This window comes from Harpia harpyja, chromosome 9, assembly GCF_026419915.1.
Source record: "Harpia harpyja isolate bHarHar1 chromosome 9, bHarHar1 primary haplotype, whole genome shotgun sequence".
In the NCBI taxonomy this organism is placed as follows: Eukaryota; Metazoa; Chordata; class Aves; order Accipitriformes; family Accipitridae; genus Harpia; species Harpia harpyja.
Genome location: NC_068948.1, coordinates 27,543,697 through 27,559,747, shown reverse-complemented (window position 1 = coordinate 27,559,747; position 16,051 = coordinate 27,543,697). Strand labels below are relative to the sequence as shown.

At 40.9% G+C, this 16,051-nt stretch overlaps 1 protein-coding gene across 4 annotated transcripts in view; it reads left to right on the top strand.

The window, feature by feature from the left end:
* The first annotated feature begins 34 nt into the window (after positions 1–34).
* ASH1L (ASH1 like histone lysine methyltransferase) overlaps positions 35–16,051 on the top strand; it is a 65,278-nt gene continuing 49,261 nt past the window's right edge. For 3 of the 4 annotated variants that reach the window (XM_052795447.1, XM_052795446.1, XM_052795445.1), the window contains exons 1-2: positions 35–214; positions 8,162–8,684. In XM_052795447.1, the coding sequence (XP_052651407.1) occupies positions 8,262–8,684 (423 nt within the window). In that variant the 5' untranslated portion in view covers positions 35–214; positions 8,162–8,261. The remainder of the gene's footprint in view (positions 215–8,161; positions 8,685–16,051) is intronic. The other variant, XM_052795448.1, reaches the window with a different exon arrangement.

The following is a 16,051-nucleotide window of genomic DNA, read 5'->3' as shown; positions in this document are numbered from 1 at the left end:
CGTGGCCGGGCGCGGGGAAGGCGGGGCGCCGGGCGCTCGCTCGCGGTGGAGCAGGAGCCGCCGCCATTTTGGTTTCGCTGCCTCGGCTCGGAGCAGGGCCGAAAGCGGCGGCCGGTCGGTCCGGGTCCCGCCCTGGCTCCGTCCGCGCGGGCGGCCGGGAAGATGCGGCGCGGAGGAGCCCGTCCTCGGCCCCGGCCGTGTTGTCGCTGACACGGTGAGGAGCGGGCGGGCGGGCGAGCGAGCGAGCGGGTGGCGGGCGGGGACTGGGACCGCCTCAGGCCCGGAGCCCGGGGGGAGGGGAGCCTGGCCGGGGAGCCGCGGCGGGGGCCGCCCCGCCCCGCACCGGCGCCGAGGCGCGCGCTGCCCCGCATCCCCGCCGCCGTGCCGGCTTCGGGCCCCGTTCGCGGGGCATCCCCGGCGGCGGGGCTTGCCGGGGCGGCGGCGGGGGATCCCTGGCGGCGGCCGGGTCCGCGGCGGCGGGCGTGCGCGTGGGGCCCCGGCAGGGCCCGCGCCCGAAGTGGAGCGGGGGAGCCTGGGCGGGCCCTTGCGTGAAGTGGGGCGGGGGGATCCCTGACAGCCGGGCCCGCGCCGGGAGGGGGCGGGGGATCCCTGACAGCCGGGCCCACGCCGGGGAGGGAGGCGGGGGATCCCTGACAGCCGGGCCCGGACCCGGGGCGGCGCCGAGGGGGGGTCCCGGTGACAGGAACGGTGCCTGCGGGGAGGCCATGTGCCGGCGGGACGCCCGAAGCCGGGCCTGTGCCCTGCGGGTGTGGAGAGAGCCTGACAGCCGCGCTCATGCGTTCTGTTGGGCCCCGCGGGAGCGGGGGGGGCGGGATATCACCTGACAGCTGGCCCGGTGCCGCGCTGGAGGGGCGGGGGGGGGCGAGGGTCCCCCCTGGCAGCGGCCCCGGGGGAGTCCCTCGTCGGCCGGGTGCCCGTGACGGGTTTCAGGAAGTTTCCCCGTGTCTGTGCGCAAGTCTCCGCATCCCCGAAACTTTGATTTTTCTGTAGGGCAGAGATGGTGGAAGAGGGTGGTCCTTCCCTTAGGTGAAAGGCGGTGGCGCAGGGGGAGCTGGGGGCCCTGAGCTGATGGAGGTGGGGGTCTCTCTGGCAGAGGTGGGTTGTTTTTGGCTTGTTGGGATATTGGCTAGTTTACTAGGTCAGTGGCTTGTAGACTTTTCTGTTTGAAATCCTTTCCGCCCCCCACCCCCCCTCCACCCAAAATCATATTTCTGAAATTCTACTTTCATGGGATTTTTAATCCTATTTTTGTTTTATTGACCGGTAATTTGGGATTAGGTGGTTGAGCCTAATGTATCTTAGACTTACCCATCTCTCAAACCAGAAGCCAAAACGTGTTGCTGTTCTTTTCTTTCTGTTAGATAGTCTCCTGACTTTCTAATTTCTGTTTTTCACTCTTGGTTTGTGGTTTCTTCACTTGTTAATTACCTAGCAGAGAACTAGAAACTACTTGGAATGTGGGTTTCCATCAGATGGCCTCAGGACACGCATTCACTCTCCTGGTAGTTGTGTGTTGTCAGGAACCAGTAAGGGAAACTTGAGGTAGTGGGTTCTTACTCTGGCTTTCCAGTCTTGTTAGGAGAGATTTGGGGAGCAGAGACTAAGGGAGGGATGTGTGGTAAAAAACTGTGACTTTACCTTCAAACATTTAAATAAGTTTTCATTTTCAGGAACAGTGTACCTTTTTTGCATCTCATTTATTTTGATTGTCTTCCTTGCATTAATGTAGATTGCACCTGCAAAAGCAATGTTTTCCAAGGATGTTGGGTTTTTTGGGTGAATCCTGAAAGACTTGTGTTTCATGTGGTCATCCTTGGGGACCTTGAGACCATGCCTGGTGCCTCTGCCTGAATGGGGAAGTTCTAGCAGCTGGTTGAACATATGGATAGAGATGGGCTCTAAAATCATCATCTGTCTGCCTACTTGAGTTCTTAAGAAGCATTCTTACTCGAAATTAAAGTTTCAGTAGCTTTTCTAAACTGTATAAGAGTATAAGACAGATTTTTTTTATTTTGAGGGGGTCTAAGTACATCTTGGTTTTAAAGACAAAATTACCGCAACTTCTTTTTGGACTTTAGTTACATTTGACAGGCAGTCAACAGTCATCTAAAAAGCACTTAATGTTTGAGTGATAATAAACAGTAAAACAATATGAGTCATAATTTACAAAAAGAAGCAGCTTGTTTTCAGAAGTTTAAACTGTCCTTGAGGATACAAAAAGCAGTTTAAACACTTGGTGCAAGAGACAGGCTTATTGATATAAATTATAATGCTGTTGTCACAAGCGAAATATGGAAATAGCACATACAGTTACTGAATTACAGTTATTTTTAAATACATATTGTTGTCAAATGGACTGTTGACTTCTTAAAAAAAAAAAAATTAACTTGTGCTGCCATTGGCAAGAGGTCAGCTTTTGCCATTGTGGACACATTTCTTCCACTCCAGTGAGGTCACGTGTTTCATCTCAGCTTTCAAAAAGAAAAAAAAAATCTGATATGCAGACCTACTGTGATTATTCTGTGAAAGCAAATCTGTATTTGTTTCTAATTTTCTGTATCACAGCAGTACCTGTTGTGCAGCATGGCTCACGTGGCATGTGTGGCCATCCTAGCACTGGGGTATTTTTGACATAACCAAAGGCATTGTCTGCACATTATGTCAGGAGTTAAAGGTGGAATACTGGTTTACTATGTCCCTTACATTATCTTTTACTAGGTGGGTATAAAAGAGGGGGTTTTTTTCAGAAAAATCCATTTAAAGGCATTAGACATAGAGACATACCTCTCAGGAAGTTCCTGAATCACAAATTTAGAGGCTGGGGGAATATTTTAGCAGAATTACCACAGCATATGTTGGGGGTTTTTATGCTTTTCCCTAGGCAATCAGTATTGGCTAATGTTGGGACTAACAGCCTAAGGCTAAGTGAACCTTTGGTCTGATCAAATGTGGGTTTTGTTATGCAATGTTTAGCAATTTCATATTAATTTGCATATGAATAGTGAAACAACAAAATTATCAGGCAAGTCAAAATTCAATCTTGTGTTTCCAGATTTTTCAGTTAACGTATGATATCAGAAGAAGTAAGGTTAAGATACCAGAAGAAACATTATATCTACTTACAAAGTTTTCCTCTCACTGGAGCATACTTGCAAAGTGTCATCATGTCTGCCCTCTGTGTTCCCTCCTACAAAATAAGTGTCCTGCTGCCATTTGCTCTCTCAACACATGGCCCATACTGTCTTTGCTATGAACACTTCTGTAAAATATTCTTCTTGACAAGACAGGTACTCTGGTATTTTATGGCTGTCAAAAACACATCTAACAGATCCTATTTGTAAAATATTCTATTTCTCACCTCATATAACACAAACAGTAACTTTATTTCTGCCAAGCATCTCTATCTCTAAACTTTTAAAAAATACATAGGTAATCCAAGGTCCTTGAAATCCTATTTCAGTGACCTCCAGTGGTCCATGTTGCTGCTTAGGATATGTGATGTGGAGAAATATAGTGGGGTTTTTATGACACTTTTTATTCTCTTTTTGAGAAAACTTCTGAGTGTGGTAGCTGTCTTCCATAGCAGTAGAAAGAAGACAAGGAATATGAGAAGGGATTGTGGGAGGCCATAGAGTTACTAGTAATATTCTGGGATTTCAGACACTCAGATGAATTTTTTTAATGTCCCCTGAAGCTGAAGCAATGGAAGGAACCAAAAGAAAAATACTCATCTTCCAAATACAAAATCACAATATGTTTTTGTCAACAAAAGCAGTAGCAAAAATTAAGATGACATAGTAAATTAGACAGAGGAAAAAGAAATATCATTTAATATTGCTAAGGGGCGGAGGAAAACATATCTAGGAGCTGGCAGTAGAAGTCAGCCCTTGGTATTTTTTTTCTGGAAAAGCAGGGGATCAGAAGAACAGAAGTCTTAGCAGGTGATGGGCAAAAAGGGCTTTGGATATGTCAACAGGGGAATAAGAATGAATAATAGATACTAAAACTGTATATCGCACTAGAAAAATCATTAATGAACACCATTTAGTTCTAGGTAGCACATGTCAAAATGGATGTTAAAATGCTTCCTAGTTAATTTTTGGGGGGAAGAACAATTACAGGAGGGATTTGAGATCTACAGAATGAGAAATTGGAAGTTTGATGTGTTTTGCTGCTTAGGGAGATGGTTAGGATGTGTCTTGATCATAATTTATAAGGCCGTATAGGAATTTGATACTAGATGGTTCTTAATCTAGCAAAATTTATGTTAGCCTAAGATCCCATGGATGAAAGTTGTTGCAAAATGTGGATTATGTCTTGGAATAGAGTCCCAAGGGAAATGGCAGTTTCTTTCATCAAAAAAAGTCTTTAAATAAAAAGTGTTGATGTTGCTTTGGAAAGACCTGCTGTGGGTCTGCAAAATGTGAGCAGTGGGGTAGGAATTGCTGAGCAGAGTTCTTGGTCTGATGTAGAATGCCATGCTGCTTGATTATAGCGGTACTTTCTAGTCTTAGAAGTTACTAAGCAGTCTGGTTAAATAACAGTGTGCAAGCTTAGAAAATACTTAATTGTGGGCATGGGCAATCAGGCTCCACTGCTTTAATTTCACATGAATCATATTGGGTGCATGAGATGGATATAATGCTTTTCTTGTAAAGGTCTTTGTAGTGGGACCATGCAAAGATCTCTTTCAGGGATCAGTATTGTTGAAGCAGGTACTTTGCAAGTCCATAGCCCATTTTTCTGACCTGAAGAAGCCTATAGTATAATTAAAAACAAGACTTGCAAATTAACAGAACAAATGTTGAAAGCAAAGACACAGATATGTACCTTGTATCACACCAGTAAATATGATAGTTTTAGGTCTTGAAAGTACCAAATCATTGGGAGTTTTCAGGGTAAATTCATGCAAGCTTTTATAGCTGCCTCTGAACTATGGCTGTCATAATTTGGCTGCATTAACATCCACAAGGAGAATTTAAGGCACAACCTGCAAGAAGAATGGTAAAGATCCTGTAGACTGGTGCAAGTGGGGCATACAAAGTGTGAAGAGTAGCACAGAGAAAGCAATGGTGTTAAATACAAGGGGGGGGGGGAAGGAAAAGAACACATATAATGGTTGTCACTGGTGAAACAGAAAGCACTAAGGAACAGGAACAAACGAAGAACCAAGGTACAGTTAGGCACACCTTGAAGGTGATGGATGGGAAGCTTGGACTTGATAAGGTAGGGAAGAAGAAGCATTCTTGGGATTCAGAGATGAGATCTAATCAGTTCACGGTTATGAAAATGATCAAATTGGCAGACACATTTTCTGTGAATTAGAGTGGGTAGAACTGGAGAGTCAGAGAGAAGATAACAGTGATCAAGGCAAAATGATGATTAGGTCCAGGATTAGCATTTTTGTTGTCTGTGTAGAGAGCCATCAATTTTGTGACTTTGTTTCTAGGATAGTTACTGATCCTGTGTTATCACAGGATAAGATTTTAAGACAGTTCTCCTTTAATTCTTAGTGTGCACTTTGTCTTGGTCTTGCAGTTTCTAAGGTTAGTGTACGAGTGTACTTACTTAAAGTCTTGCTATTAAGTAAATACGGCGCCAAATACAGCAGTATAGGTGGTGCTGTTTCATTTTAATTTGGTGTCAGATTTTAAGCTTATTAATTTTTTTTTTTTTTTTTTTTAAGAAAATGACTGAAGTGTTATACCTGTTCTGGACCATACTCACTACACAAGGAAACATTTGTGTGAACATAGATTTGAGAGTTGCACGATGGCCTGTAGGATTCTCTCCTTTTCTTGAACTTGAATAATAAAAATTCACGCATTATCTTAGAATTACTTTACTGCTGGCCAGTTTTCCTTGTGCATTGGCATGTAAGAAAAAGCCTGGTTTTGGTGACATGGTGTAGCCTAATGGACTGAACATTGGGCCTTGAACTAGGAACTGTCACTGACTTGCTTTCTAGCCCCTGTATCACACTGCTCTACCCATTTTTTCTAGCTGTAAAATGGAGATTTTAGCTAATTACCTCTGGTCTTATGAGTAATAACAGCATTTTTGATTCTTCAGGATGTTCTTAGTTGACAAGTCATAGCTGCAGATAGAAATACCTCTTCATAATGTGCACAGAACATGTGAAAATAAGTTTGTTTTCTATGAGAAGGTAGCTTTCTAATGATATGCATTTTGTGTTCTCAGCAGCATTTCTTCTGTCCCCACTAATCCTGGCATCTGCCTTCTGACCTGTGTCCACTGCAGTTGCCTTAGTCCTCTCCAGTATCGCCTTTCACATTCCTTATCCTTCCCCCATTTTATACAGTGCTTGTGTTCACTGAGCCACCTCAAAATACTACCTCCTCACTGCTGTTTTTCTAATTATTGTCTGGATAAGAGGCATATGGCTTTGGGACCTGCCATGTGCTGATGGGCTCCAGTATGCATGTGCTGACCTGCCAGGAGGCCAAATGTCATAGATAATTGCTGAGCTCATTGAAACCTTTTTGAAACTATTGAAACTCATTTTGATGTTCATTGAAACCGTTGAAATCTTTTCATAGGATTCCTTACAATTCAGCCTCAATAATTGTATAGAAGATAACAGAAAATCATGCTGGTTTAGTTCCTGTGATGCTCTTTCCAGTACATTGATATTTTTTGCAGACCTGTTTCTGACATATTTCATTTTCAAAAATGATTAAGGTATTTAAATGATGAAGATATTTAAACACTTTCTGCTTAGAATGTCCCTAAAACAAGTATGTCCACCCAGATTGTTCTGGTTTGGCTCCTAGAACTTGAGAAAGGAGAACTTCTCTCCCAAGCTGCTGTTAAGGCAAAGTAGGGATTGATCTGGAGTGGTTTGGTGTGCCACGTCCACGGGGTAGGTGGGCATATGGGCAACGGGTTGTCATAGCAGTGTCAAAAAGACGTGATACTTTTTCAGTACACTACAAGGGTTGTGTACGTCCTTGTGGCTGTCACATTTCACCAGGAGTTCCTGTTCATCCTGTGCACAGAGTCGTTTTGAGGGTTGCTGATTTTCAAGCCCCCAGTTCTGTAAACATTGCTTGTGTCCATTCTCTTACATTGTACTCGAAATATCTGACTGTATTGAAATGTGTATGTTTAGCGTCTCCTTTGTAACTATGATTTGTCCTCTTTGGTAGTTACCAGTACACCATATTTGTATCTTCTGCAGATTCTTTCTATGATGATTTTTGTTTGCAGATACAAATATAATGGGGTACACATATTTTGTTTGTTCTTTGGCAGTGTGGGAAACAGCAGCTTACAGTTCTGTGGTGGTCTGTGTGCGAGCACAGGAGGCAGTGCCAGCACACTGTGCAAGTAGTCCGCCAGCCAGGGATTTGAAACCCTTGCATTAGCAAATTGATTCAAATCAGCTTTTGCTTTAGTTAAGATCAAAAAAATTCCGTCTAATATCTTACAATAAATAGGTTAATTATATATTCATAACAGTGTCTCTGATGATAGAAGTGTGGACTTTTCTGTTCCCATACTCCAGGAAGTACAAATTAGTGTGTGAATGTATTTGGTGGGGTTGTTTGGTGGGGTTTTTTTCTGTTCTCCCATCCTTCTTCCTGAATTGTGGAAAGTCCTTAACTAATAAGCAGATTTTGTGGCATGTTTGTAAACCAATGCATACTTGGGTTAAGCTCAACTTTCCTACTGGCTCTGATGATTAAAATCGGATTGTCTCTGGGTTTTGGGTGCTTTAGCATAGGTTTCATTAGCTGCATCATTCCTTAGATGCAGCTGTTTCAGTGGGTCCAGACTAAGAGTGGCAGTACTAGAAGTAGCTGGGCTCTGTTATAAAAAAAAAAAAAAAAAAAAGTGATGATCAATATTAAAAGCCTTAACCATCATTTGAAGTGTCCTATGGATGAATTGGAAATTATATTATAATAGTCACATACTTTTGATTTTTCACCTATCATTTAAAAGTGGTTTTACAGATAGATTGTATTTTTATAGCAGGATACAGGAAGGGTTGGTGTTTTCAAACATCAGCTGTGTAATTGTGCTTGTCTGAAGTGTGATTGTTTGCTTTCTAATTGCTTTTAATATTAATTTCTGCTAGAAAATCAAAGTTTACTTCTTTCTTTTCCCTCTACAGAGTAAAAGATGGTGGCTGCCAGTAGTAGAGCAGATCTTCTTTGGAACATATCTCTGTAAATCTTCCCTAAAATTACCTGAAGGCATATATTCCGCCTGTGATGGACCCTCGGAATACTGCTATGTTAGGCTTGGGTTCTGATTCTGAAGGGTTTTCTGGGAAAAGCCCCTCTGTAGTAAACATTGGCTCATTGGTGGGAAAAGGAGAAGTAGAGCTAGAAAGTTGCACCAAGGAAGAAGACGACAGTAAGAAGAAGAATCGGGAGGGTAACAGTACCGAGAATGGGAAGAATGAGGCTCTGACTGATGCACAGCAACAGTTTTCGGTGAAAGAAACAAACTTTTCGGAGGGAAACTTGAAACTGAAGATTGGTCTTCAAGCAAAGCGAACGAAAAAACCTCCCAAGAACCTTGAGAATTATGTGTGCCGGCCTGCTATAAAAACCAGCATCAAGCAACCAAGAAGGGCACTGAAGGGTGGGAAGATGACAGATGAGAAAAACGAGCACTGTCCTTCAAAACAAGTGAGTAGTGTGTTTATGTAGTGTTTTGCAAGTCATAGTAAATTTAAGCTGTATTTAAGTTTCTGGCATCTCTGTACGATCATGTTCTACTAACTGTTTTTCCATGTAACTTCTGATACTGAAGATTCTGAAGTTAGAAATGGTTTGATTTAATTTCCATCGACAGGAAAAAATGCTCTTTCACAGCTTGCCAATGTTGGTTTTTTAACAGTAGTGGAAGATAATTCCCATATTAACTTGAAGTGAATGTCATGTAAATTTCTGAAAAGTAATAGCGTAATTTTTAGTCTCTAGTATAGAAGAAAGTGGGGAGTCTTGTCTCTATTTAAATGGGGCTGTGTATTTGCTGTGCTTGTCTCTAGTATTTGGATTTATATTTTTTTTCTTACCTGTTAGAACCATTGTTTTTGCTGCATGTCTTAACTGACACTCTGCAATGAACATATCAAGCAGTGTCTGAAAAGTAAAAAATACTTTTCCAGATGTGTTAGAAAACAGCCCAGTGATAAACTGCATGTAAATGCAGTGGCTTGAGAGATGTGCCAGGTATTTTCCAGATGTAAGGAGATAGCCCTGCCTTGAGGATGTTTTGTTTTTATGATCTGCGTGAAGTAACAAGTAAGAGCAGCAATAACAGATATGGAAAATAGGATAAATGGCCAGAATTATAAATGTAGTTGCACAGATGCTAAATTTTAGAAATGTTTTGTTACAGCATGCTCTTTTTTCCAATATACATAAAAGTTTTGCTAACTAATAAAATGTTAGAATATACCCTCCGCACTCTGTCTCCTTTTAGTCCAAGCCTACTGATTTAAAGCCGAAGATTTTCCCTGCATTCCTGTTTTTCTTGCACCTATCTGTGTTTCCTTAAGAGTGTGTATTTATCTCTCCCAGTTTCCTTGTGCATTCCTTATGTAGCATTGTTCAATTTTGCAACACCAGGTGATTCAGCAGGGGAATACGAGTCCCTGGAAGTTAGAGTCCTTCCTTCGCATGGGTTGTGCGTTCATGGGGCTCCTGTTTCAAAGGTTCCCAAGGCTGAAGGGTTTTCATTTCTCTAGACTGTGTCCTATTCATAAGGCTACCTGCGTAAATCTGTCCTGGCATATCTTTTAACGTAGAGGCTACCCAAAGGGAAGGAAAATTCCTTTATCTTGTACTGAGATGATGTCTGTCTGACATATCCAAACCTTTTTCTTTCCCCTGGCATACCCAGGCTTAAATTTTTCTTGAGAAAGAGGATCTTCAAAGAGCAGTAACAAATTATGCCCTGAAAGAACAAGCATGCTGTATGTTACGTGTAATGACTAAAATTATTTTTTCTAGAGTCTACCATGCAACTGTGTTGGGGTTTTTTTTCTCCATTATAAACAGAAAGGCATTTTTAGTTAGCCTGTCAAACAATAAATTCTCAAGTGGTACATTACGTAACTTAAAACTTTGGCTATGGCCTTTATTTTATGTTCTTCCATTTCAGAACAAGCTTATTATTTCTAATGATTTCTCTAACTTCCTTTTGAAAAAAATTGGAGGAGCAGATCACAATTTGTCATTATACTGATTACTTTCCCCTCCTTTTTCCCCTCCTTTTTCCCCTCCTTTTTCCCCTCCTTTTTCCCCTCCTTTTTCCCCTCCTTTTTCCCCTCCTTTTTCCCCTCCTTTTTCCCCTCCTTTTTCCCCTCCTTTTTCCCCTCCTTTTTCCCCTCCTTTTTCCCCTCCTTTTTCCCCTCCTTTTTCCCCTCCTTTTTCCCCTCCTTTTTCCCCTCCTTTTTCCCCTCCTTTTTCCCCTCCTTTTTCCCCTCCTTTTTCCCCTCCTTTTTCCCCTCCTTTTTCCCCTCCTTTTTCCCCTCCTTTTTCCCCTCCTTTTTCCCCTCCTTTTTCCCCTCCTTTTTCCCCTCCTTTTTCCCCTCCTTTTTCCCCTCCTTTTTCCCCTCCTTTTTCCCCTCCTTTTTCCCCTCCTTTTTCCCCTCCTTTTTCCCCTCCTTTTTCCCCTCCTTTTTCCCCTCCTTTTTCCCCTCCTTTTTCCCCTCCTTTTTCCCCTCCTTTTTCCCCTCCTTTTTCCCCTCCTTTTTCCCCTCCTTTTTCCCCTCCTTTTTCCCCTCCTTTTTCCCCTCCTTTTTCCCCTCCTTTTTCCCCTCCTTTTTCCCCTCCTTTTTCCCCTCCTTTTTCCCCTCCTTTTTCCCCTCCTTTTTCCCCTCCTTTTTCCCCTCCTTTTTCCCCTCCTTTTCCCCCTCCTTTTCCCCCTCCTTTTCCCCCTCCTTTTCCCCCTCCTTTTCCCCCTCCTTTTCCCCCTCCTTTTTTTTCTTTTTTTTTTTTCTTCACAAGACTGTTGCGATCGGTTGAGTATTGGGCCAATTTGGAATATTCACTCATTGATCTCTCTTGATGTCTGAATTGAGGTGGTACTTGCGACTGAATATCTCTTACTAGCAAAGAGAGCCATTAAGTATGGAAACTTACCCCTTGCATCAAGAGATTGTGCCCTGGGAATTTTTACCAGGGAGAATAATTAATATTTAAACTCAGACGGTGACACCGTGGATTCTTCATCCTTGATGTCTTTGTTTATATACTAGGTTTTTCTTCAAGATATCTATTGTATCTCAAATGGAAATTAGAAAGTTGGGAAACAAATATTACTGATATTATTAAATATTATTGATATTATATATGATACCATTGATACCATATCACTTTTTAATTCCACCTATTCTAAGTGGGGTTACTCCTGCTCCTTGTCTGGTGAACAACCTAAACACATAGTGTAGAGAAGCATAGATCTGTTGCATAGAATTTGCATTACTTAAAATACTTTCAGATCCCTGACTAATGATAATTCACTTTAGATACTCTGCTCCCTCTCTCAAATTGTACTGAAATGGTTTTCAAGTTGTTTAACTCTGTATGTTCCCTGCTGCCATTCTGGCACTTTGGATTGTCAGAAATGACACTTTACAGCATCCTACTGATTTCTAGCAAGTGTCTTTCTAGAAACAAATGGTAAACATGGTTTAAAACCATTGCATGTCTTGAATATAATACCTGAGGGATTTTTTTTTTTCTTACTGCAATGAAATAAAGCAAGTTTTAGAACTGCAAATTACACTTCAGAAAATGAAAGCGATCCCTTAATCTTTCCTTTCGATGGGGAGGAGGTGGAAAAAAGCAAATATATGACCAATTCGGAGCAAGGTGTGGCAATACTTTGAGCTGTGAAACTGAATTCTGTGTACTTTTAAAGGAGGAATAAAGAATTTGAATGAAAATTCAGCACTTGCAGTATACTCAGTTAACTACTAAGACACAAAGAGGAGTAGTGGAAATCTTCTCCTGGGAATATCAGTGTAAAAATTAAAATAGTAGGGAAATACTTTGCACTCCCATCTATGACAGTTACGCTTCTTTTTCAAGCTTAGTGCTGAAAGGATTCTTAAAACTTGGGGAGTGTCTTCAGTTATGTTAATAGAGGGGTTTCTCCATTCTGAAAGATGAGTGGGTAGGTGAGGTGGGTAACTTGTGTATTTACAATTTGTCCTCCAGAAGTACGTAGACAAAAAAGTTAATAGTATTCCAAAGAGAAAAATCATAGAACAGAAGAGAAACCTAGAAATGGCTAAGATTCCCAGGTGTTAAGAGAAACAAAATTAGAAGTTACTGTAGTAGCAAACCAGTATTCAGTTTGCTTTTTGACACTGAATATAAAATGTGGATTTCTTTCTTTCAGAAAAGTGTCCTGTGACAGACAGACATTGCTATATGGCTAGTGTACCTTTGCTAAGCCCGAAAGCCTGAGCCTTAGACATAAATATAAATTTTACTTCTGTCAGTTTTAGCACAAGAGGTGTGTGAATGGTTTCCCTATGCTTGCAAGGTAAATGTAGCCAATGACATAGCAAAGTTGCATTACTAAAGTTTGAGAAAATAGGAGGGCAAGAATTGATAGTAACAGCCTGCTGGAATTCTAAAATAGTCATGGTAAAACAGTGAAGCAAGTTGGAACATGCCCTTTTGCTCCATCTCCTTATTTCTTTGTAAAACTGCTGAGTGCAGTATTCTGTAGTTCTTTCTATTGCCCTTGGTTGTGTAGGGAAGCTCTACAGGAAAGTTTGCTGATGAAATCACAGCCAGTAACTGAAAATTTTCAAGCAAAAAAGTAACAAAGCTAAAGAAGTGGTTTGTTTTCTTTCCTGTTTGAGTGGCTCAAGAATATTTTCTGCAAGATCTGGGACATAAGTTTTTGTCTTAGACTAATTAGACAAAGTCATTTTTTTCCTGGTAGTTAGCTAAAACTTGCTTTTATTAAAAACTAAAAAGCCTTGGTGGTGAAAAACAAACAGCAAACACACTTTCACTCATTATTATTTGGGGAACTTGTATAGAATATATTGATGCCACAACTATGCAAACAAGTTCTGTGATTCTTCAGAACATTCATTTGAATTACAGCCTGTGCATTGGCCAGAAGTACAACAGCTAAAATAATAATGGGTAAATCTGTGTGTGTGTGTGTGTATGTACATATAAAAATCCCTATTGCTTGCTGGTAGTTCTCAAGAGAATTAACAAACAGAATTTTTATTAACAAGCTGTTTTCTTCTAACTATTTCAGCTTTTGGAAGCTGAGACTATCTTGCATTTCCAAATTTGGTTCTAGTGTGAGAAGTGTGAATTTTACACCAGACTTAAGAGATACCCCTGTTCTTGTGAAAGATTATCTATTCTTAAGCTTTTTGCAAATAAGTACCAATAACAATAAAAGTAAATAATAACCTAGCAATAATAAACCCTGAGATCATGCTGTAGTGTAACAATGAATGCTTCTTTTTTAGAAGTAAAGCCAATTTTTTGCTATTGGTGCCTGTGATAATTCTGGAATGCTTGATTATAATCTTTTAATAGTTTATATCAAAATAACCTGGAATTTTTAGTCCTCAAATTAATGTGCAAGTCTAGAAACCACATGTCCACATAGGAGATTTAAAATTTCAAATTCAGCTTAGTGCAAATTAATACCAATTTTATGAAAACTTACATGTTTTATGTAATTGCTTTGGGCGATTCTTTTGTTGGTTAGAGTTTTAAGCCAGACAGTTATAGCTAAAGATTGCACAGGAATAAATGTTTTCGTTTTTAAAGCACAAAATGTTTTTTAATGTAATATAATCTAGACCTTTTTAACAGCTTTGCGTTTAGATGAAGCCTACCATCCGAAAGCCAAAGTAACATAGAGTAGGTCTAGAATTCTTGACTGAAAATGCAAGATTCATCCAAGAAATCCTGTTTTAGACTTTTATGCGGCATTGTCAACTTGCATTGCAACATAGAGGCATCAGTGAAGTAGCTTGAAGTATGTGCTTGTTTGCAGACTTATTAGGTGAGTTAGAGGGATGAAACACCTAGGAGATGTTAGGGTTGGTTGGTTTCGGTTTTTTTTCCTGAGTGATTTGTTAGTAGCCCTCACAAAACTATCTGCATTAAAATCTGACTTTATGCTTTCTCGGATATAAAACTGTGCATTTGTTCAAGTCAAACAGTGAAGTAGGGCGCTTTACTCCATGGAACCACAAGAGAAAATTGGAACACTGAATGTGCTGCATGTAAGGCCAGCTTCCAGCACCAGGAACAAAATGAAAACAAGAGACTGAATACACATTTGTAGAGCTGCCTGTGAACGTGGTCATGCCAACTGTTGAAGCTTTGAAGTGCTGTATGCATTCAAAGCACTCTGTAACTTGATTTGGACTTCAGATCTCTCCTTCCCATCTAATGGAGTGATTGTTTGTGCAATAGTAGAAGTTATTTCAGGAAAGGGTGGCAGCTTTTTTGTCTCCAGTGCAGTAGGACATATCATGGCTGCTCCCTGCCTCCCAGCTGTATGTTTTGTGAGTATGAGGGTGGCTAAGTTGGGGGGAAGTTCCTGAAATGTGATGCTCTAGCGTAATTTACATAAGATTGCAGCTGCCATAGAAAAGCTGGGCTAAGTGCCAAACTATTCTCCATAGACCACAGTCTCTTTTACACCACAGCTTTAAAACCAGTAACCGCTAGAACTGGTGGGTTTTGTTCTATTATTGCAGCAGGTTCGGAGACATCTGACCTCAACTGATGCTCATGGCCACCCTCCCCTGAGAGGAGAACTTTGATCACTGACATATCACGGTTCTTGTGAAATCTTGTTTACTTTCTGGAAACACATTTGGGCTGGTAGGGCAGTGATCGTAACAGCTAGTGAAATTTAGCTTTTTATACATCAAGGATTTTAGTGTGGACCTAGTAAAGAAATAGGCAGTGATCAAGATTAGTCTGAGTCATATAGGGTGATCTGTTTTCACTAGTTTTTAGGTAACTTTCTTAAAAATACTTACAGTTGGTGCGTACCATCACTTAACGCTATGGCTGGTGCTGGTAGAGTTGTACCCATGCTGGCTTAAGCCAAGAGATTTGCTTGATTTCCTCAGTGTATGAGCAGTGTATTCAAATTCTTTTCTTCCATTGTTGCCTTCCATACAGAAAATGTCCTTGTTATTCCTGAATATCATGGTTATGCACTACTTAAGTTTTAATTTTTATCATCTGTTTGCAATAGTCTTTGGTTTTAAAAATGCTGAAAAAATTACAAACTTTTTTGACTTCTTGTCTGTCATCTCAATAGACGTTTCTTGTTTTGTTTTTCATTTTCTTTGAAATAATTTTCAGTGTGCTTGGAAAATTCACTCACCCTAGGTGAGAAAGAAACTTTCCAGGGCAAATGCCTTCAGTTTTCAAAGAATACTTGTTTGATGCTAAAGTCATGTTTTCGAAATCCTGACATCTTATTTAGATCAAAGCTAGTGTTTGGAAGGGTTTTCTTATTTATGTATTTATTTATTTATTTAAACATCTAATAAAATTTCCAAGCTCTTTGTTTGGAAAATGAGGTGGATGGGAAAAAGTGGAGCCTGGCAAGAGGCATTCAATACCCAGAAGTGGTAGAGTATGAGAATACAACAGAAGCTATCTAGTGGGGTAGCAGGCTATACAGGAGAAATAGAAGAAAGAAGGAAGAGAGTGTATACACAGGTGGCTCAACAAATACAGGAATGAAGAGTTGAATTCCCGAGTCCGTATTTAGGTGAATTTTTCAAATGTGTCTAAGTCCACGGAGCAAAGAAGATTACAATTTTCTTCCAAAGTTCTGTTCAAAATTTAAGACCACAGAAAAGATGTAGCTCTCTGAAGGTTGTTATTCAGGTTGATCAGAAAGACTACTTTAATACTATTTAGTTAATATCTCTAGCACTCACAGTCTATCCCAGGTATGTCCAAGAGCATCGGCGGAAGTGGTTGGATTCCAGGTTTGGAGTCGTGTCGTGTGTCATGCTGAG